The sequence below is a fragment of the Oncorhynchus kisutch genome, linkage group LG17 (genome assembly GCF_002021735.2).
Source record: "Oncorhynchus kisutch isolate 150728-3 linkage group LG17, Okis_V2, whole genome shotgun sequence".
Lineage (NCBI taxonomy): Eukaryota > Metazoa > Chordata > Actinopteri > Salmoniformes > Salmonidae > Oncorhynchus > Oncorhynchus kisutch.
This window is the reverse complement of record NC_034190.2, coordinates 50481880-50505428: the sequence shown is the minus strand read 5'-3', so window position 1 is coordinate 50505428 and position 23549 is coordinate 50481880. Positions and strand designations below refer to the sequence as shown.

Genomic DNA, 23549 nt, shown 5'->3' with positions numbered 1-23549 from the left:
ACAAACGCCCAGCGGAGAGCGTGGTGAAACAGACGAGCCAAAATGTCTATTTTATTCTCTTTTTTGGTTCCTACATGATTCCATTATGTGTGATTTCATAATTTTGATGTCTTCGCTATTATTCTACAATGTAGAAAATAGTAAAAATAAAGAAAAATCATTGACTGAGTAGGTGTTTCACAACTTTTGACTGATACTGTATTTCTTAATTCCATTTTACTTTAGATTTGTCTATATTGTTGTGAATTGTTAGATACTACTGCACTTTGGAGCTAGGAACACAAGCATTTCGCTACACACGCAATAACATTGCTAAATATATGTATGTGACCAATAAAATTTGATTTGCGATAAGACAAATAGGCAGAATATGGATGCTGTAACCGGCCTCACACTCCAGTACAGTAGGTGGCGGTGTATGTAACTTTCAGTTGGTTGCAATCCGGCAATAGAAATGTTAAGAAGAACACGATCCAAGGACAGACAGTCAGTGAGCCACAGCCAAGAATGCACCCTCAGGATTATTAAGGCATCAGAGCTATAAATATATTCCCAGCCTCTCAGAGAAAATAGTCACGAGAGTGTTGTTGATTTCTTTCATAAGTTCTTTAAACCCGACTGATTTTATGTCATTGTGTCCCACATGTAGGCATGTATTTTTTCCATGTCATTACTTTTGTTCATGTACTGTTGATGCAGTGTCTGGCCAGAGCCAGTTCTTAAAACCTTGAATCATTGTGTCTGGATTCCTACTAATTGTTAGAAGAATTTCTTGGTATTAGAAATGAACAAATAATTAAAATGTAGATTATTTGTTAATTCCCTAGAAACTTCTATTACAGTGGGCAGATTCGATTATGCTAAACTGCGGGGCACCGGTCTATGGCCCGTGATGTGAACGGGCAAAAGTGGTGAGGGAGGAGCGCCTTTCTCAAATGAACAGTAATCTGCGTCGCTCGGTCATGTTGTCAGCCAGGCCATATATTTTTCATAAAAGATATGTTTGAATTTTCATTGGGAAGGTAGATAAAGCGGTTTTTGCATGTGAAAATACAGAATCCTACACATTATTCCACGTGGTTAATTTAGTGACTTGTTTTCAGCCAATTTCGCCGTTGGTTATGACCGGGGCACATGGCTCATGCGCCCGGTTCCAAAACGAATGCGATCAACTTTCACCCGGTGTAAAACATGTCTAACCCGGCGCCCGAGCCTGATTAATCGAATCCCCTTGGTTTGGGTCCCCGCCTTGAATAATATAACTATCCAATGGGTGTCATCGATGGAGACACGGAAGTGACGCAATTTTTGAATATTAATTTACTTTCTGTCTTCCACTTAGCTGGCGAGTTTTTCAGAATTGGTCCTGGTACTTAAATCCACTTTTGGCTTCATTTGCAAGGCGACCCAAGTCGGCCTGGAAGGTAAAGTAAAGACTTCAGTACTTGGTGTGGAAGCGTTATGCCAACGATAAGTTAAGTTAGTTTGTTAACGATCCACAGACGGCCTTGTTTACATGCCAATCCCCGGGTTAGCGTGTGAGAGATGCGGCGGCTAGAGGGATCAGCGACTCGTTATGTATCAGTTCTGGTGAATTCCGGGGTGGAACAATGGCACCGCTGTTGATCTACGTTGCCTATGTCTAGGATAGCGTATTTTATTGATTATTAAAATAATTATTTGGTAAACTGCTATTGTGGTAACCTCTACTTTATTGCTAGCTATGTTAACTAACGTTAGCTCGCCAAACGTTAACGCTGGGAAATTGGCTAGGCAAACCCAGCTACGAGCCAGTCATGTTTGTGTATTCGGCCAGAACCCACCTCATTTGATGTATTACACACCTAACTACGTCTATGATATCGTATATGCATAAGTCCCTATTTATAGCATGTAAGGAATGCAAACAAGCGTCTAGCACTGACCTGGGGGACAGGTCAATATTGCAAGTCACATATCAAACTCCTGGCTGCCTACTGCGGTGATCCATGGCTTTATGTTCATGCCACAAAGTCCATCACAAACCGTAGGACAGGAGCAGACATCCGAAATAGACCGATAATCGCCACACCGCCCACTACGTGGAGATATTCTTTTGGGGGGAATGCAAGAAGTCACTCTAGGTGGCTGAATATTCACGTTTTTCTTATTAGGACTAGATGGTATGTCACGCGGCTGCTCCTGTGCCTACTGTCCTAGCGCCTTGTCAGTAGGGGAAAACATCGTCATGTAATCCTTTAAACCGCTGCATTAAGCCGCTTCCCGTGCTTTGTATCCCACACGTGTTATCATATTGTTTGTCTAATGTACAACTAGAAGAAAGGAAAGTCCCACGGGTAATGGGAGATATCTGTGCTTTCCCGATCTTTCTGAAGCTTTGGTTGGACAAGTTTTGGTCGATCTCTAATCAATGAATCGCACAAGTGGCTGGGTATTGGCGCAGACCTTTCTGTCTAGTGCAGAGACACCTTGACTTAATGGCGCACTAGTTCCATTGACCAGAGTTCAGACAAATGAACATCACACAGTGTCCCTGACCCATTCTTCTGTATCATACAACTTGTCCATATAAATATCCTCAGACTCCACCATTGGAAAGTTTATTTTTTTTCTGAACCATTTTATATTCCCCCCCCCTCCTCCTTATCCTCAAGTTATTTGTCTCCTTACAGAGCATCCACCTCGACGGTTCCTCATGAAAGACGGGGAGTGTAACTTCTTCTGCTTCTTCCGCTGCTGCTGAGCGGTGTTGGGCTAGTTTGTGGAGCCGTTCTCTCTGGGCTCTGTAGTACCCCAGGTGGTTCCGACGGCCAGAGAGCCAGTCCCAGAGAGTGAGGGCGTCTCTGCCGGGGAATGTCTGTGGACATGAACACCAATGAGGATGACCTCGGGGTCAACTCTGAGGATGATGACGGGGGGGACGACGACGACCAGGGGGACATAGCCGACTACTATGAAGGCGTGGCCGGAGACATGGAGCAGCAGGGGTCCGACTCGTTCGACCCAGAGGAGTACCAGTTCACCTGCCTCGACTACAGGGAGAGTCAGAAGGTGCTCTGCGACGAGGTCAACAGTATTGCCGCCATCCTGAAGGTTTGTTTTGTGCTAGTTTTAGGGGTAATTGAGGTAGATTTTTACCATTAACCACATCTAGGGTCAATTACATAACCTCAATCTTAACTGTAACTAGTAGGGGTGTGAAAATATCTGAGTTGGGTTAGGGGCCATACATTCATTCTCATGGGGGGGGGGGGCTGCTGTGTGTTAACCTAAATTGAATGGGGAACCGAAATATCATATGACCGTGCCACAGATATGGTCTGATATCTAGTTATGAGGTGCCTATCTTTCCAGTCTCAGTAGTTATCAGTTTAAAGAAGTAATCAATGAAAGTACTTGAATGGTCTGCTTCTGCCTCCTGAGAACAGTTGTGTTCATAACCATTCTTCTCTCTGTCCTCTCTCTGGACAGGTTTTACCTGCTGTAGCCAAACTGGTCCTTGTGCACTTTCACTGGCAAGTGGCACAAATACTAGACAGGTAAACACACACAAGTTCAGTCCTACTCACTCATATTTTCATACACTATGCAAATATTCTGATAAACGGGTTCGAATATGACTTCTGGTGCCCTGGTTTTGCCTTTTTTAGATACAAATCAAGTTCATCTCAGTTGCTGTCTGACGCCCAGGTCCAGCCCAGCAGCACCTGCAGATCAGTTCCCGTAAGTACTAAGAGTGCTCTCTTTGTATATGGAGTCTGTTTGTAATGTATTTGGGTGAAGTTCAAGGTTCTGTCTGGATAGGTACAGGGACTCTATGTTCTAGTTGTGTAGGTGGTCTGAACTGTCACTGACCAGATTTGGCCATTGGGCCACCATTTGACTATCGTGTGTGTGATGTTTTCTTTCGGTCCTCAGACGCCTCAGTCCCTCCAGTGTGGGGTGTGTCTGCAGCTGGTTCGGAGGGACACCCTGCTCGCGCTGCCCTGTCAGCACTCCTTCTGCAAAGGATGCTGGGAGCAGCATTGCACTGTACTTGTCAAAGATGGGATGGGAGTGGGTAAGCAGTGCTGCTAGGCCTGATGTGACCTGTCAGTGTGTTCAGTAGTCAGCAGCTTGTTCCTTTCAGAATAGTGACATGAAAGGCTTTGAAGATGAACCCCGGTGACAATTATTTGATAGCCTTTACTTGCAATCATATTGCGATGTCTATACCTTGGATGTTTTTATTTTAAATTTGTCTCGTATAAAAAAATATATATGAATTTGAAATCCATGTGTTTCTCCAGATATTTTTTGTGTATGTTTAAAATATTTTAAATGGCTGGTCTTTCTGTGTGCAGGCATCTCCTGTATGGCTCAGGACTGTTCCCTCCAAATGCCAGAAGACTTTGTGCTCTCGCTGCTGTCTGGTGAGGAGCTGAAGGACAAATATAGACGCTACCTCTTCAGGGACTATGTGGAGGTACGTGTCTCAGCCTGTCCTTCTGGTGGTCTGTCTGGCTGCTTGTCGGCGCTTCCTATTGGGCTGTCTGTCCCCGCTTCCTATTGGTCTGTCTGTCCTCGCTTTCTATTGGTCGTCCATCTTTGCCTTTCTGTTTCTCCCTGCAGCTTTCGTTCTTGAACAGCAAACGGTGAAATTGCACTGCCAGCATACTGTTAATAAAAGGAAACTATCGGCCTCTTAATGTCAGTCTTTCAGCCAGTGTGCATATTTGTCAGGACCTGCCTAGCTATTGAAGGTCTCTGTAGCTGTCGGTAAGGCCCGGTGTCTTGGCTGGTTTACAGTGGGTCTAACTACATCTGTAGACGGTGATATGTCTGCAGTAACGTCATGAGAAATTATATAAACGCAAAAAGTGTTTGCATGACATCAGCAGCCTGGATGGTCCAAATAGCGTACCTGCTCTTTTAATATCCATCAACCCATCTGTTAAAATATTTGAAGGATGTCAGTCCAGCAAGCCAGGCGACCAAAATGAGCTACCGAGTGGTATTTTGGTTTGCTAGCTTGTTAACATTTTGACTGTAGCTGACTTTGGTTCATTAAAGTGAACGTGTTACAAAATCATTATTTCCAAGGCAATGTGGTGTTAAAAATAGCCTGTTTACATTTGTAAATGTGACAATTAAAGCAGTGCTTTCTTTGAGAAATGTAGAAGCTGAAAGGTGAGCCTTTTTTAAAAGTCTCTGTGACAAGGAAACCGACAGGCGCATCAGCGGTCTTCAGAGTCGGACTGAGTATAAATTAAGTTTAGTTCTGACCAAGGACACTTGACGCATTGGAATGGTCCATAGACCTGTTGATAGACTGGACTGAACAAGCCTCTCTCTCTTCAGAGCCACTTCCAGTTGCAGCTGTGTCCAGGGGCAGACTGTCCCATCGTCATCCAAGTGCAGGAGCCACGGGCCCGCAGAGTACAGTGCATCCACTGCAATGAGGTCTTCTGGTAAGACCGACGCCAGCACATACAACTCTTACACCCAGATCAGTACACAAGTTCTTAGAGTCATGTGTATCATGTCAGATAACCATATGATCATGTCATTTGACTCCCTGCGGATGCCCTTATAACTATTTATCTCTACTGTCTCAGTTTCAAATGCCGGGCCATGTACCACGCCCCAACAGACTGCCCGACTGTCCGAAGGTGGCTGACCAAATGTGCAGACGATTCCGAGACGGCCAACTACATCAGTGCCCACACTAAAGATGTGAGACGGGCCACACACTCGCGCGCACACAATGAAATTAGGTGTGGTTTTCCAATGTTCTCCTTTGCTTTTTGTCTGTAATGTCGAATGACCCCCCCCCCCCCCCTTTATTTCCTTCTCTCTCTCTTCCCCCCCCCCCAGTGTCCCAAGTGCAATATCTGCATTGAGAAGAACGGAGGCTGTAATCACATGGTGAGTGGTAATGGAATCTGCATCATCTGGGTTGTGCTGGCGATCAGCACATTGTCGTTCGCATTAGTTTTCTTTAAATCTCTGGACCTTTTCTACGAAGGTCTACTTTTACTTCAGCTTCTTTTTTAAGTGTCTGACATTGTGTTTCCCCTCTGTTTCAGCAATGCTCCAAGTGCAAACACGGTGTGTATCTGTTACACGGCTTCTTACAGCTCAACACCAAATGAGCCTTTTTTACCCATCAATTTACCCCCCAACGTTCTGCTGATTTTAATGGGCTCAAGCCGTATGCAACCCATTTGACATTGAGCTCACCTTGTTTTTTCCGTTAATGTCATCTGTATGTGTGTAGACTTCTGCTGGATGTGTCTGGGGGACTGGAAGACCCATGGCAGTGAGTACTATGAGTGCAGTCGCTATAAGGAGAACCCAGACATCGTCAACCAGAGCCAGCAGGCACAGGCCAGAGAGGCCCTCAAGAAATACCTTTTCTACTTTGAGAGGGTGAGATGACTACGAAACACTAACATGATTCCATCACTGACGGGTACTTAACTTCTGTGCACACTGAGTTTTGTATGGAATTCAGTGAAGCTTTCAGTTGTGTCATGTGACATGAACTACATCAAACACCTATGCATTGCCAGAGTAAGTGTCAATCAGGTGGTTTGTCTTCCTCGTAGCATTACACTGCTTTCAGCACGTGATGTCAACCAGAGCCATACATTAGAAATGGACAAATCAATATATTTATACATGTGGTGCACTTTAATGGATAGTACACATGTTCCTCAGTCACGCTAACTTCCACAGAAGTAGTCTGCATGTCCATCTCTGGTACTTTTAGATTATGGCAACTGTCATGTTTATTTATTTATTTATTTTACCTTTATTTAACCAGGTAGGCAAGTTGATAACAAGTTCTCATTTACAATTGCGACCTGGCCAAGATAAAGCAAAGCAGTTCGACAGATACAACGACACAGAGTTACACATGGAGTAAAACAGACATACAGTCAATAATACAGTATAAACAAGTCTATATACAATGTGAGCAAATGTGGTGAGAAGGGAGGTAAAGGCAAAAAAGGCCATGATGGCAAAGTAAATACAATATAGCAAGTAAAACACTGGAATGGTAGTTTTGCAATGGAAGAATGTGCAAAGTAGAAATAAAAATAATGGGGTGCAAAGGAGCAAAATAAATAAATAAATAAAAATTAAATACAGTTGGGAAAGAGTTGTTTGGGCTAAATTATAGGTGGGCTATGTACAGGTGCAGTAATCTGTGAGCTCCTCTGACAGTTGGTGCTTAAAGCTAGTGAGGGAGATAAGTGTTTCCAGTTTCAGAGATGTTTGTAGTTCGTTCCAGTCATTGGCAGCAGAGAACTGGAAGGAGAGGCGGCCAAAGAAAGAATTGGTTTTGGGGGTGACTAGAGAGATATACCTGCTGGAGCGTGTGCTACAGGTGGGAGATGCTATGGTGATCAGCGAGCTGAGATAAGGGGGGACTTTACCTAGCAGGGTCTTGTAGATGACATGGAGCCAGTGGGTTTGGCGACGAGTATGAAGCGAGGGCCAGCCAACGAGAGCGTACAGGTCGCAATGGTGGGTAGTATATGGGGCTTTGGTGATAAAACAGATTGCACTGTGATAGACTGCATCCAATTTGTTGAGTAGGGTATTGGAGGCTATTTTGTAAATGACATCGCCAAAGTCGAGGATTGGTAGGATGGTCAGTTTTACAAGGGTATGTTTGGCAGCATGAGTGAAGGATGCTTTGTTGCGAAATAGGAAGCCAATTCTAGATTTAACTTTGGATTGGAGATGTTTGATATGGGTCTGGAAGGAGAGTTTACAGTCTAACCAGACACCTAAGTATTTGTAGTTGTCCACGTATTCTAAGTCAGAGCCGTCCAGAGTAGTGATGTTGGACAGGCGGGTAGGTGCAGGTAGCGATCGGTTGAAGAGCATGCATTTAGTTTTACTTGTATTTAAGAGCAATTGGAGGCCACGGAAGGAGAGTTGTATGGCATTGAAGCTTGCCTGGAGGGTTGTTAACACAGTGTCCAAAGAAGGGCCGGAAGTATACAGAATGGTGTCGTCTGCGTAGAGGTGGATCAGAGACTCACCAGCAGCAAGAGCGACCTCATTGATGTATCCAGAGAAGAGAGTCGGTCCAAGAATTGAACCCTGTGCCACCCCCAGAGACTGCCAGAGGTCCGGACAGTAGACCCTCCGATTTGACACACTGAACTCTATCAGAGAAGTAGTTGGTGAACCAGGCGAGGCAATCATTTGAGAAACCAAGGCTGCCGATGTGGTGATGGCCAGATCAATGAATACGGCTGCACAGTGTCAAATAGCTGTGTGTCAAATAGCGCTCATGTTCAACTCTTGAGTGTTATAGAAGCAAAGACACCATGTCAAATGAACACAGATCTTTGTCAGAGTCACCCAGAAGTGTGTTTCTTGAATGTGTCTGTTCTGACTCTTTCTCCAGTCCTGATTGTGTGTTTGTGTTCAGTGGGAGAACCACAATAAGAGTCTCCAGCTGGAGGCTCAGACGTACCAGCGGATCCAGGAGAAGATCCAAGAGCGGGTGATGAACAACCTGGGCACCTGGATAGACTGGCAGTACATGCAGAACGCTGCTAAGCTCCTGGCCAAGGTACTACGTTCCCACGCAAAAGGACCAAACGCACACATTAACACGTATAGGGCTTTTCACACAACTTTATTGTTACCTGAGAGGTGCCAAACCAAGTGTGTAAATCTGATCCGGCGCAGTTTGGTTCCGCTCGGCATAATGGTGTGAAACGGTTATCAGGTTACTTATTTGACCTACTGCACTACACTGCTCCTTGAACCAATGGCAAGTCGTGCTGATCTCTAATCTGCCTGTCCCACAGTGTCGCTACACTCTGCAGTATACTTACCCCTACGCCTACTACATGGAGTCTGGTCCGCGTAAAAAACTGGTGAGTGTCTGTCTAGTATAAGCTACCACATTCTGTCTGCGGTGGGGGGGAAAGGACCCAACTGTCTTGAGTAAAAGTAAAGATACCTGAATAGAAAATTACTCTCGTGAAAGCCACCCAGGACAAAATACTACTTCGGTAAAATTAACACTATTTTGATTTTTAAATATACTTAAGAATCAAAAGTAAATGTAATTGCTACAATGTATACTTCAGTATCAAAAGTGAAACATATTTTCAAATTCCTTGTATTAAGGAAAGCCAGAGTCACCAACACTCAGACATTTACAATTGAAGCATGTGTGTTTAGTGAGTCAGATCAGAGGCAGTAGGGATGACCAGATATGTTCTCTTGATAAGTGTCAATTGGACTGTTTTCCATTCAACATGTAACGAGTGCTTTTGGGTGTCGGGACAATGTATAGAATAAAAAGTACATTTTGTTCAGTGATGTAAAAGTTATCCAAAATATAAATACTTAAGTAGTATTTTTAAATACTTTACACTACTGCATTCCATTAATATACATTGAACAAAAATATAAAGTCAACATGTAAAGTGTTATGAGCTGAAATAAAAGATCAAAGAAATTGTCCATATGCACAAAGCTTATTTCTCATTTTGTGCACATTTGTTTGAATCCTTGTAAGTGAGCATTTCTCCTTTGCCAACAATCATCAACCTGACCGGTGTGGCATATCAAGAAGCTGATTCAATGGCGGCATTACACAGGTGCACCTTGTGCTAGGGACAAAAGGCCACTCTAAAACATGCAGATACTTTGAGAAGTGTACAATTTGCATGCTGACTGCAGGAATGCCCACCAGAGCTGTTGCCAGAATTGAATGGTAATTTCTCTACCATAAGCCACCTCCAGTGTCATTTTAGAGAATTTGGCAGTAGGTCCAACCGGCCTCGCAACCGCAGACAACGTGTATGGTGTCGTGTGGGTGAGCGGTTTGCTGATGTCGACGTTGTGAACAGTGCCCCATGATGGCAGTGGGGTTATGGCATCGGCAGGCATAAGCTACTGACAACAAACTTTTTTTTTTTTTTTTTACAAAGCACATTCTGCTAATTACATTTGCAAGGGGGTTATAGAATCATTCACTCAATGATGTTTGCAGTCCGCAAAGATGCCATTGACTCAAATTGATGAGATTCATTTACAGGGAGGGTGCTGCAAGTTGCTAATTTAACTTTAAAAAAATAAACACGCTGTCTATAATGACCAAGTAGCCTAATGAATGCATTTTGTCCTATTCAGTTTGAATACCAGCAAGCCCAGCTGGAAGCGGAGATTGAGAACCTGTCCTGGAAGGTGGAGCGAGCAGACAGCTACGAGAGTGGGAGCGAGGGGGAGCTGAGTGCTAATGACAGAGGGGTAAGGAACAGGGGGAAGATGTGTATGAGAAGGGGGGGGGGGGGGGGGGTGTATATGGATATTTAAAGTTTCCAGATTAAGGCTTCCATTGGCCGGGAGCACGGGAATTGCAGGTTAATGGCACGCCTTGGGAAATCAAAGGACCCCTGAAATATGTACGTCCCTAGGCACTGTATTAGTTTTAGACACTGAACAATTGAAATTCTTCCACTCGCTCTCTTTCAGGATCTGGAGAATCAGATGCACATTGCTGAGCAGAGGAGACGCACGCTGCTGAAGGATTTCCACGACACCTGAAGTCTCCAGACTACTGCCAAGCACCAGCAGCTCCCTGCTTCCTTCACTTTCCATCCCTTTGTCTACGGCTCCGCACACTCATCCCTCCCTTGTTAAGCGCTCTTTGTGTCTGCTACAGGGTCCCAGAATGGTGTGGCTGTATCCCTCCAATTTAGATGTCAGGAACGCCACATTCAAACACACTAAACATGAAATGAGAGGGCATGCGTACACACACAAACATGCTTTAACACTCCGCCCAAAAAAAGAAACCTTAATTCTCCCACCATCCCTCTACCTGTTTGTTCTTTTTTTTTCTTCTCACATTGTTCACCTTTTTCTGTAAATTGATAGTTCGTAAAAAAAAAATCAAAAACATTAAAGAAATGCTGTAATTTTCAACGGTTGTACAGAAATGGTTACTGAGTTTTTAAACCAGATGTAGTCTTTTGTGTTCATAATCACACCTGAAGGATAATACCCGTGAGAGCAGAAAGGAACTGGCACCCATGCTAGGATCACCAGCTATGTGGTTGTCAATGGGTTGACTCTGATCTTCCAGTCAGATCTTTTTATCAGTTCACCTTCATGCTCAATCAGTATACACACAACTTTAGGACTTTCATGCTACTCAGATACAGGTCAGACTTTGTTCGACAGGCAGCCCAATTCTGGTATTCCCCCCCCGTAACTCTAATTGTAGTTTTCACCACATCTGAGCTTATTTTATTGGCCAAAGACCATTTAGTAAAAAAATACATATATAAAACTGAATGTGGCTGCATTTAGACAGGCAGCCCTACTGAACACTTCAGACGTGTTAATGTTGTGACAACCTCTGACCGTTAAACACAAACAGGACTCCACAATGCATTATTTTTGACACGGCCTCTAAATAAGAGCTGCAGTGTAGTCGTTGCTTATTCAGGTCAGCCTGCTAGGCCCAAATATAGGCCCCATGGTGTGCCAGCTATATTAATAACTGCTGTAATGCTGTCTCCTTTTATGTGTGCCACTTTACTAGTGGGCGGTCCTAATACTTAAATAGGGGATGACAGAAATCAACACCAAGGTTTTTCCAGCGTATGGGAGAGTTAGTACCTGTCCCGGAAATGACGTGTGACTTATGCCAGCAGCATTTCACCTTGCACGCCACTGCTGGTTTACCTTGGAAGCTAAGCAGAGTTGGTCCCTGGATGGGTGACCAGAAGCTGCTGGAAGTGGTGTTGGAGATCCAGTAGGAGGCACTCTTTCCTCTGGTTGAATTTTTAAAAAAACATCCCAAGACAGTGCTTTGGGACATTGCCCTGTGTGGGGTGCTGTATTTCTGATGGAATGTTAACTGGGTGTTCTGGACTGGTCACCAAAGATCCCATGCCACTTATCCTAAGAGTTTGGGTATTAACTCTGTCCTGGCTAAATTCCCATTCTGGCCTTCAAACCATCATGGCCTCAATCATCCCTATCTTCCAACTAGGTCACTAATCTCCCCTGTAAATTTTCTCCAGGTCATCGCTGAAAATGAGTTCTCAGTCAACTTACTGTTAAAATAAAGGTTGTCACTCCACCCACCTGCTGGTTTCAATCCACAATAACCACAAAGGGCTTTCAAGACTATCAGAAACTAATAGGCCACAACTGCCTCAACCACTCTCATAAAATAGGATAACACGACACAGGTTCATATCCTAACTGGCCAGCCACATAAACCACAGATCACGTTCTTCACTGTAAAACCTAGAAACATCAAAACTGGTCGGACCTGACCAACTTACAGCTGACCTTCCTCAAATATGTACAAGGTATGAGCTATGGCAAAATGTGTAGAATAGCAGGAATTGTGCTTTAAAACTGCAAGCTCCATGCAGCTCTCAGGAACTTAATTGGCTCATGAAAATAAACACACATTATAGGGTGTCCTAACCCGGGGGCTCAAGTTTAAAAACCCTTCAACCAGAGCGCAGAATCTAGAACTTCTCCATAGTGTCCATCCCACTCCAGCGCGGTAGGTGGCGGTAATGCACCAAATATTGGTATCACACCCTCATAAAACCCCAAAGAAGAAGAAAAAGGTTGTCAGACGAAAACGTATGGGACCAGAGGTATCTCCAGACAGGACAGGAGCTTGATGATAACGTTGAAGGCCGAAGAATAGAGGGCATTTCGGTAGATGTTCTACAGTCGTGAATGCATTACATGTCATTTTTATAACCAGGAAAGGATCTTCTTGACAAGAGACAGAGCGCACGGTCGCACCACGCCACAGCTGACTGACAGATCGCCGGTCGTAAACTGACGTTTACTGGAGCGAAGAAACGAAGGAAGTTATCGGTCTCTTGGGCCGTTGTCTGTTTAGCACCAACGTGACTAATAAAACGCTAACGTAGATACATAAATTGTATAATGGCGGACTACCTGATCAGTGGACAGACTGGTTACGTGCCCGATGATGGACTCAGCGGGCAGCAACTCTTCAACTGCGGGGACGGCCTTACCTACAAGTAATTATTGACGTTTGGCAGTCACATGGCTGCTTGTTGAAATCCATCGCAATTCGCTTGAGTTAACCTGGATAAACTTTGTAGCTAGCTAGTAACCAGAGCCGTTTATTTCCTCGTTGACACATTAGCGACACTATTATTTGTGCAAGCAGGGGCTTTGAGTCATTGCATTACATGCAATTCTTTCTACATGGCCGTGGGTCTACCGACTCCGGTTTCCCGAGTTAAGTAACCGTTTTATTTTTGGGACTGACTCAAATCGAGCAAAAATAGTACCTGAAAGAAGTAAATGGATATTTGAGGTTCTGTAATAGGCCTGGCTATATTCAGCTATGCATGCCTGTGATTTGAACGTTCCTCTACCACCCAGAGGGTGTGTTCATGAATAATAAACCTACTTTCAGTGTCTGTTATTAAACATATATACACACACGACAACAACTCAAGTTTGCAGTCGGTAGCCTAGTTTTCCAGCAGTTGAGTTAGGAATACCAGGCATGACATTCCCCGTGTGACAATGTAGCTAATTATGACACCCTGAAGGCACCACCTCCATGTCAAGCAAGATATTATAGAATATGATTGTGTTGGCATGAACAGTAGGTAATTTTGTTAGGCAGAAGTATAAGTCTATTTGTCACAGTGCCTCATCTCTTGTCTACTCTTCAGTGAAGATACCATCGCATCTTATTCTGCGCATTCCATGCTTAATATAGGCAAAGTAGTCTCCTAGAAACATGGGCCTACATAGTACTGGTATACTTCAAAGTGAAGGTGCTTGTGCAACAGCATGTTTCGAAATCTCAACCCGTTAGTACCAGACACACGGTGTGGCTTGGAAACATATGTTTGTAATAATATTTGTGCCATTTGGCAGATTATTTTATCCAAAGTGACTTAGTCATACTTGCATCACTTCTCGGGACCTTCAGGAATGTGTTGACAAGTCAGCGCTAACGTGTAGCAACACAGGACACTGTTTTGCCTGCTCGTCACGTGCATAAGATATCAGTTATTCCCACGTCAAGTTCCGGATAGCTCAATTTGCTCAGATGATCAAACGCTGAACTTTTGCAGTCCCACTCAAGTGCTGTCGTAGAATTTGATTTAAAAAACGATTGGATAGAATATTACTTTATTAACCAGCTGAAGAAGGAAATTCACATTTGGCCGACCCACGTGTGATATTGTAACACCTCACTGTACATTCTGAGACACAAATGTGTGAAATTGCATATCTGTGAGAATCATTGTTAGATTGTATGCAGCATGTGAAGCCTGTCCCTGCTCTCTCTTTCTCTCTTCTCTTTTCTCTCTCTCTCCTCTCTCTCTCTCTCTCTCTCTCTCTCTCTCAGTGACTTCCTGATTCTCCCAGGGTACATTGACTTCACATCGGAACAGGTGGTGAGTGGAACCCTTAGGGCTTCTGACCCTCTATGACCTGGTGTCATATTCATTAGTGCACACCATAGCAAAACATTTTGCAATGTTTCTTATTGGATAAGTTCAGGGCATCCCTTTTTTCAGTCAGTTTTCTTCCATTTGTTGCCGAGTGAATACGACCGAAGATTCCATTTAAGATTACAAGGAAGACCTTCCCATTGTAGTCTTGATTGGCAACCGAGCGCGGTGAAAGGTGTGTTTGTTACTACGACAGGTGTTCGTTACAAGTAGTTACTTGTAGTAACTGGTTTGTGTCCTCTGCAGGATTTGACTTCAGCCCTGACGAAGCAGATCACCATGAAAACGCCTTTTGTATCCTCCCCCATGGACACCGTCACCGAGTCGGCGCTGGCCATTGCCATGGCAGTAAGTCTGCTGTGAACATACACACTTTAGCACGGTGACACAATGGAAGGTTTTAGTTAAAAGTCGACTCGGCATAACACGAAGTGAACAGCAGTGTTCGGCCAACTTTCGATCGATAAACGCAACGACATCAACGATCTTCTTCGCAGTTGTTGGCACAGTTTCCAAGGAAGCAACAAGGAATACAAAAAAACATATTTGCTGTCAGACCGATCACATGATGACATGAGATCACAAGCAACAACCCCCCCCCCCCCCCCCATAAAACAGCTAATAGCAGAAACATCAACAGCTATTGGAAAACAACCAGTACTTTCTCCCTGGGTATGTTGAAGTGACTACAACAGCTGCAATTATGTGTCACTTACAAAACAACCATCTTAGGTTACTATTTTAAAGCCCCCCCCCCCCCCCCCCCCAGAGGCAAACATTGCAGTGGAAACATCACATAGTCTTCACTGCAAAACAAATGCCAAGAATTCACTTGAAACTAGTTGTTCTGCATAAATCCTTACAGGCAACTTCAGCTAGAGTTCATGTCTGAGGACACGTTCTCTCTCTCACACACACACACACACACAAACTGGCAAGTTAACATGTTCTTCTAATCGTCTTACAGCTCACGGGGGGAATAGGCTTCATCCACCACAACTGCACTCCAGAGTTCCAGGCCAACGAGGTCCGCAAGGTCAAGGTGATGACCCCTACTACACGTTCTCTCTCTCTCTCTCTCTCTCTCTCTTCATCTCCCTTCATATTTCTCTTCTTTTGTTACATGTGTATTTTTTGTGTCCGTGTGTCTGTGTCTCTGCTACTCATGTTATTGCCTGCTGTCCTTTGGTTTGGTCGTCCTGCCAACCTAGTTGGAGCTGTTTCACTGTCGTGTTCCCGCTAGAACAGGAAGCAATCATTTTATCTCTCTTCTCCTATTTAATTTTTCATCTGTCGCTCATGCCCCCTGGTGTGCTTTTTAAATACCCTGTAGATTTGCAGAGCCTAATAGATACCCCTACCCTCTCTCTCTCTCTCTCCCCATGTCCCTCTTTCCCCTCCCCCACTTATATTCTTCCTCCTGCTACCCCATTCCTTTCTCTCGACCCCATTCCACTCTCTGCCCTCCGCTCCCCCCATCCCTCACTCCCCGCTACCTCTTTCCTTCCCGCCTTTCCTGCCCTCTCTCTCCCAGCGGTATGAGCAGGGTTTCATCACTGACCCGGTGGTGATGAGTCCTACAGACCGTGTGGCTGATGTGTTCCAGGCCAAGGCACGCCACGGCTTCTGCGGCATCCCCATCACAGACAGCGGCCACATGGGCGGGCACCTCGTTGGCATCATCTCCTCGCGGGACATTGACTTCCTGAAGGAGGAGGAGCACATCCTGCCACTCAACGAGGTGGGTGTGGCTCAACGAGTATCACAGTGTTTTTACATCTGTATAATTGTGTTCAGGGGACTTCCCTGCCACTCTCGTGACACGCGTCCGAATATACATGCTAATCGTCTTTTGTTTCCTTCTTCCTTCACCACTACAGGTGATGACGAAGCTTGAGGACCTTGTCGTAGCTCCAGCTGGAGTGACACTGAAAGAGGCCAATGAGATCCTGCAGAGGAGTAAGAAAGGTGAGGAGGCGGGACCCGGGGAGAAGGTTCACCGTAAAAAAAATATATATAAAAAAATTGAACGAGACTGTCATATAGACTACGTCAACATGGCCCCGTGTGTTCGAGGGCCCCGTTCTAAATGCCATGTCTCTGTAGGTAAGCTGCCCATAGTGAACAAGGAGGGCTGCTTGGTGTCCATCATCGCCAGGACAGACCTGAAGAAGAACAGGGACTTCCCCCTGGCCTCTAAAGACTCACGCAAACAGCTGCTGTGTGGGGCAGCCATCGGCACGCACAACGACGACAAATACAGACTGGACCTGCTGGTGCAGAGCGGCGTAGATGTGGTCGTACTAGTGGGTTCCTGGTTCTTCTACCCCATCTACTTGTTATTCTCTTCATGGATACTTTCTCCATCTTTTTCTTCAGTCTGTTCTTTTAAAGGTGCAATCTGCGGTTCAAACAATAACAAAGCGGACAACCCTGCCTCTATTTTGGTAAAAAGCGGAGGGGTGGCGTTGGAGAAATGTAACCTTTCTCAAGACGGAGCTATGGATACAAGGACTGACCATACATGATATCAACATTATAGTTTTAACCATGTGTTGTGGCTATACCGTGTTTGTTTACAATTACAATGTCTACAAACAACGGAGTGTGATCATTAAGTACGACCAATGATGTGTATGGGGTACGATAGTTGAATAAGTTACATTATTCAAGAATCAATATGTGTGTGTACATATAATTAATTAAGTCTAAAGATCGCTGTAGCAATCACAGATTGCCCCTTTAATGTTGCTCTCGTTCATTCAGGACTCCTCTCAAGGGAACTCGATCTTCCAAATCAACATGATTAAGTACATCAAAGAGAAATACCCACAGCTTCAGGTCATTGGAGGCAATGGTGAGTGTTACACACAAATATATATATATATATATATCACACACACACACACACACACACATACACACACACACACACACACACACCGAAAGAGCGAGCAAGAAATGCTGTGTTCTCAGAATTGCCCTCATTTCATGATTGCACTGCACCTGCCTGTGACATTGTTGATCTGTCTCCCCCTGTCTGTCTCAGTGGTAACTGCAGCCCAGGCCAAGAACCTGATCGACGCCGGGGTGGACGGCCTGCGAGTGGGCATGGGCAGTGGCTCCATCTGCATCACACAGGAAGGTGAGTCCGACCAATGGCAGACTGCCTAGCTCCCGCTCACCCGCAGCAGCTGTAACCCAATCGGGAGCCTCCAATCTGGCCACCTTTCCGCTAACAACGGAAATCGCCCTTTCTTCAACTGTAAGATTCTGTACAAGTAGGTTCCTTCCATAACAGGGTTCGTTCTAGGTTCTTTCCTTCTCCCTCACTGGCTGTAGAGAATGCTGAAGGGTTTGGCAGAATCAATTTGTGCTGCCATGCTACATTCTAATATAAGGCCATTAAGACCACCTGCTGAAGGACTGTGTGGAGTGTGGAACATCCTCAAACTTCAGCCAAACCGCTTCAGATCAAAACTCTGAAACGGACAAAAAAAACAATGGACTTTCTTAAGAAATCACGCACAACTCCCCCTATCAATTGTCAGTCTTACCTGACTCTTACCTGTTTCTCTTTCACCTCATTCTCACTCACTCACTCACTCACTCACTCACTCACACTCTCACTCACTCACACTCTCTCTCTCTCTCTCTCACTCATGATCTGTATTATTTTCGATCTATCTCTTCCTTTATCACCTCCTTGTCTCGGTATCCGTCTGTCTCTCTTTTTGTTCCCCTCTCTTGCCCACCACCTCCATTTCATGTTTCGTTGTGTGGACCTCTGCTCTCTTGGTTTCACACTGCCTGTGATGTCTGTCTCTAGCGCCTCTCAGTGTTGCTCCTGGTATAAATCTCCACAGCCCCAAAACCCCAACTACTGTAACGGGATACTGCAGTAAGTCCCTCCCACTAGGCCCCCCCCTTCCCTGCCCTGCGCAGGGCATTTTTCTCTCTAATTGGCTCCACTACCACACTGTGCCCGCCTACCCCCCCCCCCCCCCCTTCACAGCCTGTCTGCATTGGTTGGTTAACGGCTCTGCATCAGTAGAAGTAGTAGCTAAGCTGGCCTTGGGGGTTTTGGATGCTTGTCCTTTTGTCCTTGACTAATCTGTCAGTGTGACATCACACCGCCCCTTGTCTCGACATGCGCGACATCCTGGTCATTATGAAACGTGCCGTACATTGGAAATCCAATAGGATTTTATTTGTCACATGGATCGAAAAAACAACGGGTGTAGACTAACAGTGAAAGGCTTACTTGCGGGCCCTTCCCAACAATGCAGAGAGAAAGAAAATAGAGAAATGATTTTAAAGTTTAACAATGAGTAATAATAATAAATATACAATGAGTTAATGTGCAGGGGTACGAGGTAATTGAGGTAGATATGCACATACGGTGTAACTAGGAATAAAGTGAGTGATTTTAATAAACAGTAGCAGCAGCATATTTGAGTAGTCACAGCTACTGCAAAAAGGGTCCATGTAGATGGTCCGGGGAACTATTTAACTAACTGTTTAGTTGTCTTACGGTTTTGGGGGTAGAAGGTGGGTGTGTATTTTAGTAGTGTGATTGACAGTCTCAGACGGCACAGTGTCGGTCATTTAGGCCGTTCACCTTCCATCTGAAACAAGCTGAACCGGAACAGATTTCAATGTCTTTAGCAATACCAATTACTACAGGTTCAGTTACAGGTTCAGTTACAGGTTCAGTTACAGGTTCAGTTCGCGCTCATCTTTAAAAAAGATGAGTGCGAAGCTAAAATAATGTTTTCCACTTTCTCAACTTCCTCCTTTGATGTTGGCTTCAGGCATAGTAATTAACTCATTTCAGAGTAAGAGTTCATCGAAAAATTCTCGGCCGAACTGACGGCTGGTAACAGGATTCATTGAAACTTGGGCTCCCCGAGTGGCGCAGTGGTCTAAGGCACTGCATATCAGTGCTAGAGGCGTCACTATAGTACCTGGTTCGAGTCCCGGCTGTATCACATCCGGCCGTGATTGGGAGTCCCATAGGGCGGTGCATAATTGGCCCAGCGTCATTAGGGTTTGGCCGGAGTAGGCCGTCATTGTAAATAAGAATTAGTTCTTAACTGTCTTGCCTAGTTAAATAAAGGTTAAATGTAAAAAATAAAATAAAATGATCTGCTAAAAAAATGATGTGCTAATTCTCATATTTAGTGTTGAGGGAAAAAACCCTGCAAAAATAATCAATCAATCAAGTGTATTTATAAAGCCCTTTTCACATCGGCCGATGTCACAAAGTGCTACAGAAACCCAGCCTAAAACCCCAAACAGCAAGCAATGCAGATGTAGAAGCACGGTGGCTAGGAAAAACTCCCTAGAAAGGCAGGAACCTAGGAAAAAACCTAGAGAGGAACCTGAGGGGTGGACAGTCCTCTTCTGGCTGTGCCGGGTGGAGGTTATAACAGAACATGGCCAAGATGTTCAAACTTTCATAGATGATCAGCAGGGTCAGATAATAATAATCACAGTGGTTGTAGAGGATGCAAGACAGGAGAAATACTCCAGATATAACAGATTGACCCTAGCCCCCCGACACATAAACTATTGCAGCATAATTACTAGAGGCTGAGACAGGAGGGGTCGGGAGACACTGTGGCCCAGTCCGACGATACCCCTGGACAGGGCCAATCAGCCAGGATATAACCCCACCCACTTTGCCAAAGCACAGCCCCCACACCACTAGAGAGATATCTTCAACCACCAACTTACTACCCTGAGACAAGCCCGAGTATAGCCCACGGAGTTCTCCCCCACGGCACGAACCCGAGGAAGATCACGTCAGTGACTCAACGCACTCAACTGATGCACCCCTCCTAAGGACGGCATGAAAGAGCACCAGTAAGCCAGTGACTCAGCCCCTGTAATAGTTTTAGAGGCAGAGAATCCCAGTGGAGAGAGGGGAACCGGCCAGGCAGAGACAGCAAGGGCGGTTCGTCGCTCCAGTGCCTTTCCCAACACCTTCACACCAGACTACACTCAATCAGAGGACCTTCTGAAGAGATGCTTGTGCTTCCTGAATTCAAAACATATAAACTAAAACCCTTTCTAAGGCTTCCTCGGTTTCAGTTGTTTTTCTTTTCATTTTATGAATGTTATTTTCCCTAATAAACATCACATTTGTCTAATGTAGCCTAATATTGTGTGTGTGTGGTTGGTCGAATACTTGTTGAATCATGCTTTGTGAATGGGAAGTTTCATAATGATTACATTTATCAGGGAAGCACAGATGATGAAATCCAATTAATTATGAGATGATCCACTCAAGCGAGCCAAAACCATGTTAAAATATACAGCAAATCAATGAAAATATGAATTCATATTCAAGAAATACTTATGATGATTTTTACTTGATAAACCAGGAAATGACAACCTAAAATGGCAGGCGAGGACAGACTGTCTGCTGTGTGAGGATGCCTAATGCCTAGTCTGTCTCTGAAGGGGGGGCTATATATGTAGGGATATGCCCCACCATGACCTGTCAGCCTCCATTGAACCAAGTGACACAAAGTAGGCCTCAAGCAGGCATGAACATTGTCACTACGTGTGTGTGTTCTTTGTTCATGCCTGTCCTCCTTCCCTTGTTGTCTCAGTGTTGGCGTGTGGGCGTCCCCAGGCCACCGCCGTGTACAAGGTGTCTGAGTACGCCCGTCGATTCGGGGTGCCAGTCATCGCCGATGGGGGTATCCAGACCGTTGGGCACATCGCCAAAGCCCTGGCACTTGGGGCATCTACAGGTGTGTCTCAGGCTCAAATCAAATACCCATACACATAGCATTAGCCATTACACAAAACATTAGCCATTACGGCAGATAGCCTAGTGTTTAACAAGTGCTAGTGTTTAGATCCAGCAAAGTAAGGGTTGCTGGATCGAATCCCCGAGCTGACAAGGTAAAAATCTGTCGTTCTGCCCCTGAGCAAGGCAGTTAACCCACTGTTTCCCGGGCGCTGAAGACGTGGATATTGATTAAGGCAGCCCCCCGCACCTCTGATTCAGAGGGGTTGGGTTTAATGCGGAAGACACATTTCAGTTGAATGCATTCAGTTTCATAACTGACTAGGTATCCCCCTAGCCATTACACATAGCATTAGCCATCACAGATAGCATTAGCCATTACACATAGCATTAGCCATTACAGATAGCATTAGCCATTACTTTTAGTACTTACAGGCTCACATTTAGAGACTGATATAATAATGTACTCACACCCTCTCAAAGCATGAAAGGTACATTCTCTCATCTCTCCTCCCCTTGTGTCTCTCCAGTGATGATGGGCTCTCTCCTGGCTGCCACCAGCGAGGCTCCAGGTGAATACTTCTTCTCTGACGGCATTAGGCTGAAGAAATACCGAGGCATGGGCTCACTGGATGCCATGGACAAGAACCTGGGCTCCCAGACCAGATACTTCAGGTACAGAGTCATAGTTATACTAATGCACTATTAATACGGTAAAACAAATCTTTATTATCCCTAGAATTGTATTCATTAGGCACCAAACGAAATAAAACAGACAAACAGGGAGGCACTACCTGAACTTGTCCAATAAGATCTATCTATCTATCTATCTATCTATCTATCTATCTATCTATCTATCTATCTATCTATCTATCTATCTATCTATCTATCTATCTATCTATCTATCTATCTATCTATCTATCTATCTATCTATCTATCTATCTATCTATCTATCTATCTATCTATCTATACCTGTTTCCTCCTCCGTCTTTCTGCAGTGAGTGTGACAAGATCAAGGTGGCCCAGGGTGTGTCGGGGACGGTCCAGGACAAGGGCTCTATCCATAAGTTTATTCCCTACCTGCTGGCTGGGATCCAACACTCCTGTCAAGACATCGGATCCAAGAGCCTCACCCAGCTCAGGTACGCACACACACGTCTGAATGTTTTGTCAAAGTGCACCTACTTTGATACCGGCACGTGTGTGTGTGAGCTCGGGGGCTCCGCGTAACACTATTTGTCTTCCCCGTGCAGAGCCATGATGTATTCTGGGGATCTGAAGTTTGAGAGGAGGTCGACTTCGGCCCAGATGGAGGGAGGAGTCCACAGCCTGCACAGGTACTTACTGCTGTGCTCTAGCTAGGCGGTGTTGACTAGCCTACTGTGCTGATGTCACGGAGGCTAACATTGCAATATATTCTTTGCTTGGCGAGGGGATTTTCTTAACATCTCAGTTTCACATACCACCTGCAAGCTCCTAGATTTAAAATGGTTCCCCTTTCCAAACAAATCTCACTTCAACCTGTTTACAGGTCTTTCCGATCTCGGCATGATTCAACGTGTTGGTAATTCGTTACCAGATCATTAATCTGTTAAACCGTCTCTTTTTCCCCCCCTCCCTGTCTTGCAGTTATGAGAAGTGCCTGTTCTAAAGACGAGAACAACAGTAGTGGGCTGCAGACTTGTGTTCCTCAAGCGTACGCACATGAAAGCACACACAACTACTTGACAACCCCCCACACACTAACACAAATGTCAATTATGCCTAAACCATCAGTCTTCCCCTTCTGTTGTTCCCTGTCTATGCTGAGGGAGAGCAGAGCATGTCTGTCTTGTCTATCCGTCAGTATTGTGATGGAGTGTTTTGGTGTTATCAGATGCCTTCCATGTCCTACTGACGTGAATAAAGGTGAATAAGTCAAATAAAAATGTTTTTTTTCCACACGTTTGTTTTGTTATTGTGGTCATTTGAATGGTCATCGTATCATGTTTAGAGATACAGACCTGGTTTGAAATATATGGGTATTTCTAATTTAAAAAGACAAATTCTCTGTCTTTAGTATTTTCAAATATGGCAGAAGTAAAATACTTCAATTTTCATAATGTTCTATAAATATCCTACTATTTGAAACTATTTTCCAAGTACATTATTTCAAGTACTCCTAGAACCAAACAGACCTGGGTTCAAATGCATGGGAGTATTTGAATATTTGTATTTAAAAATGCACTTCTGTGTATATTTGAGTATTTTCAAATACACACCAATAACTTCCAAGT

The 23549-nt window shown here is 44.6% G+C and overlaps 2 protein-coding genes across 2 annotated transcripts; both read left to right on the top strand.

Moving 5' to 3' along the window:
• Window positions 1–1284: 1284 nt before the first annotated feature.
• arih2 (ariadne homolog 2 (Drosophila)) lies at window positions 1285–10950 on the top strand. The gene is made up of 15 exons (XM_020506078.2): window positions 1285–1424; window positions 2673–3093; window positions 3472–3539; window positions 3651–3723; window positions 3919–4060; window positions 4344–4465; window positions 5341–5450; window positions 5598–5715; window positions 5857–5907; window positions 6069–6090; window positions 6260–6411; window positions 8435–8578; window positions 8820–8888; window positions 10156–10272; window positions 10498–10950. Exons 2-15 carry the CDS (start codon window positions 2854–2856, stop codon window positions 10567–10569), a joined length of 1500 nt encoding a protein of 499 aa, XP_020361667.1. The 5' UTR covers window positions 1285–1424; window positions 2673–2853; the 3' UTR covers window positions 10570–10950.
• A 1656-nt stretch (window positions 10951–12606) lies between these two features.
• On the top strand, window positions 12607–23216 carry impdh2 (IMP (inosine 5'-monophosphate) dehydrogenase 2). The gene is made up of 14 exons (XM_020506077.1): window positions 12607–13049; window positions 14405–14453; window positions 14757–14858; window positions 15478–15552; window positions 16045–16251; window positions 16391–16478; window positions 16617–16816; window positions 17277–17367; window positions 17560–17655; window positions 21131–21274; window positions 21804–21948; window positions 22272–22415; window positions 22527–22610; window positions 22903–23216. The coding sequence occupies exons 1-14, from the start codon at window positions 12952–12954 to the stop codon at window positions 22922–22924; spliced, it is 1545 nt and encodes a 514-aa protein (XP_020361666.1). The 5' UTR covers window positions 12607–12951; the 3' UTR covers window positions 22925–23216.
• The last annotated feature ends 333 nt before the right edge of the window (window positions 23217–23549 follow it).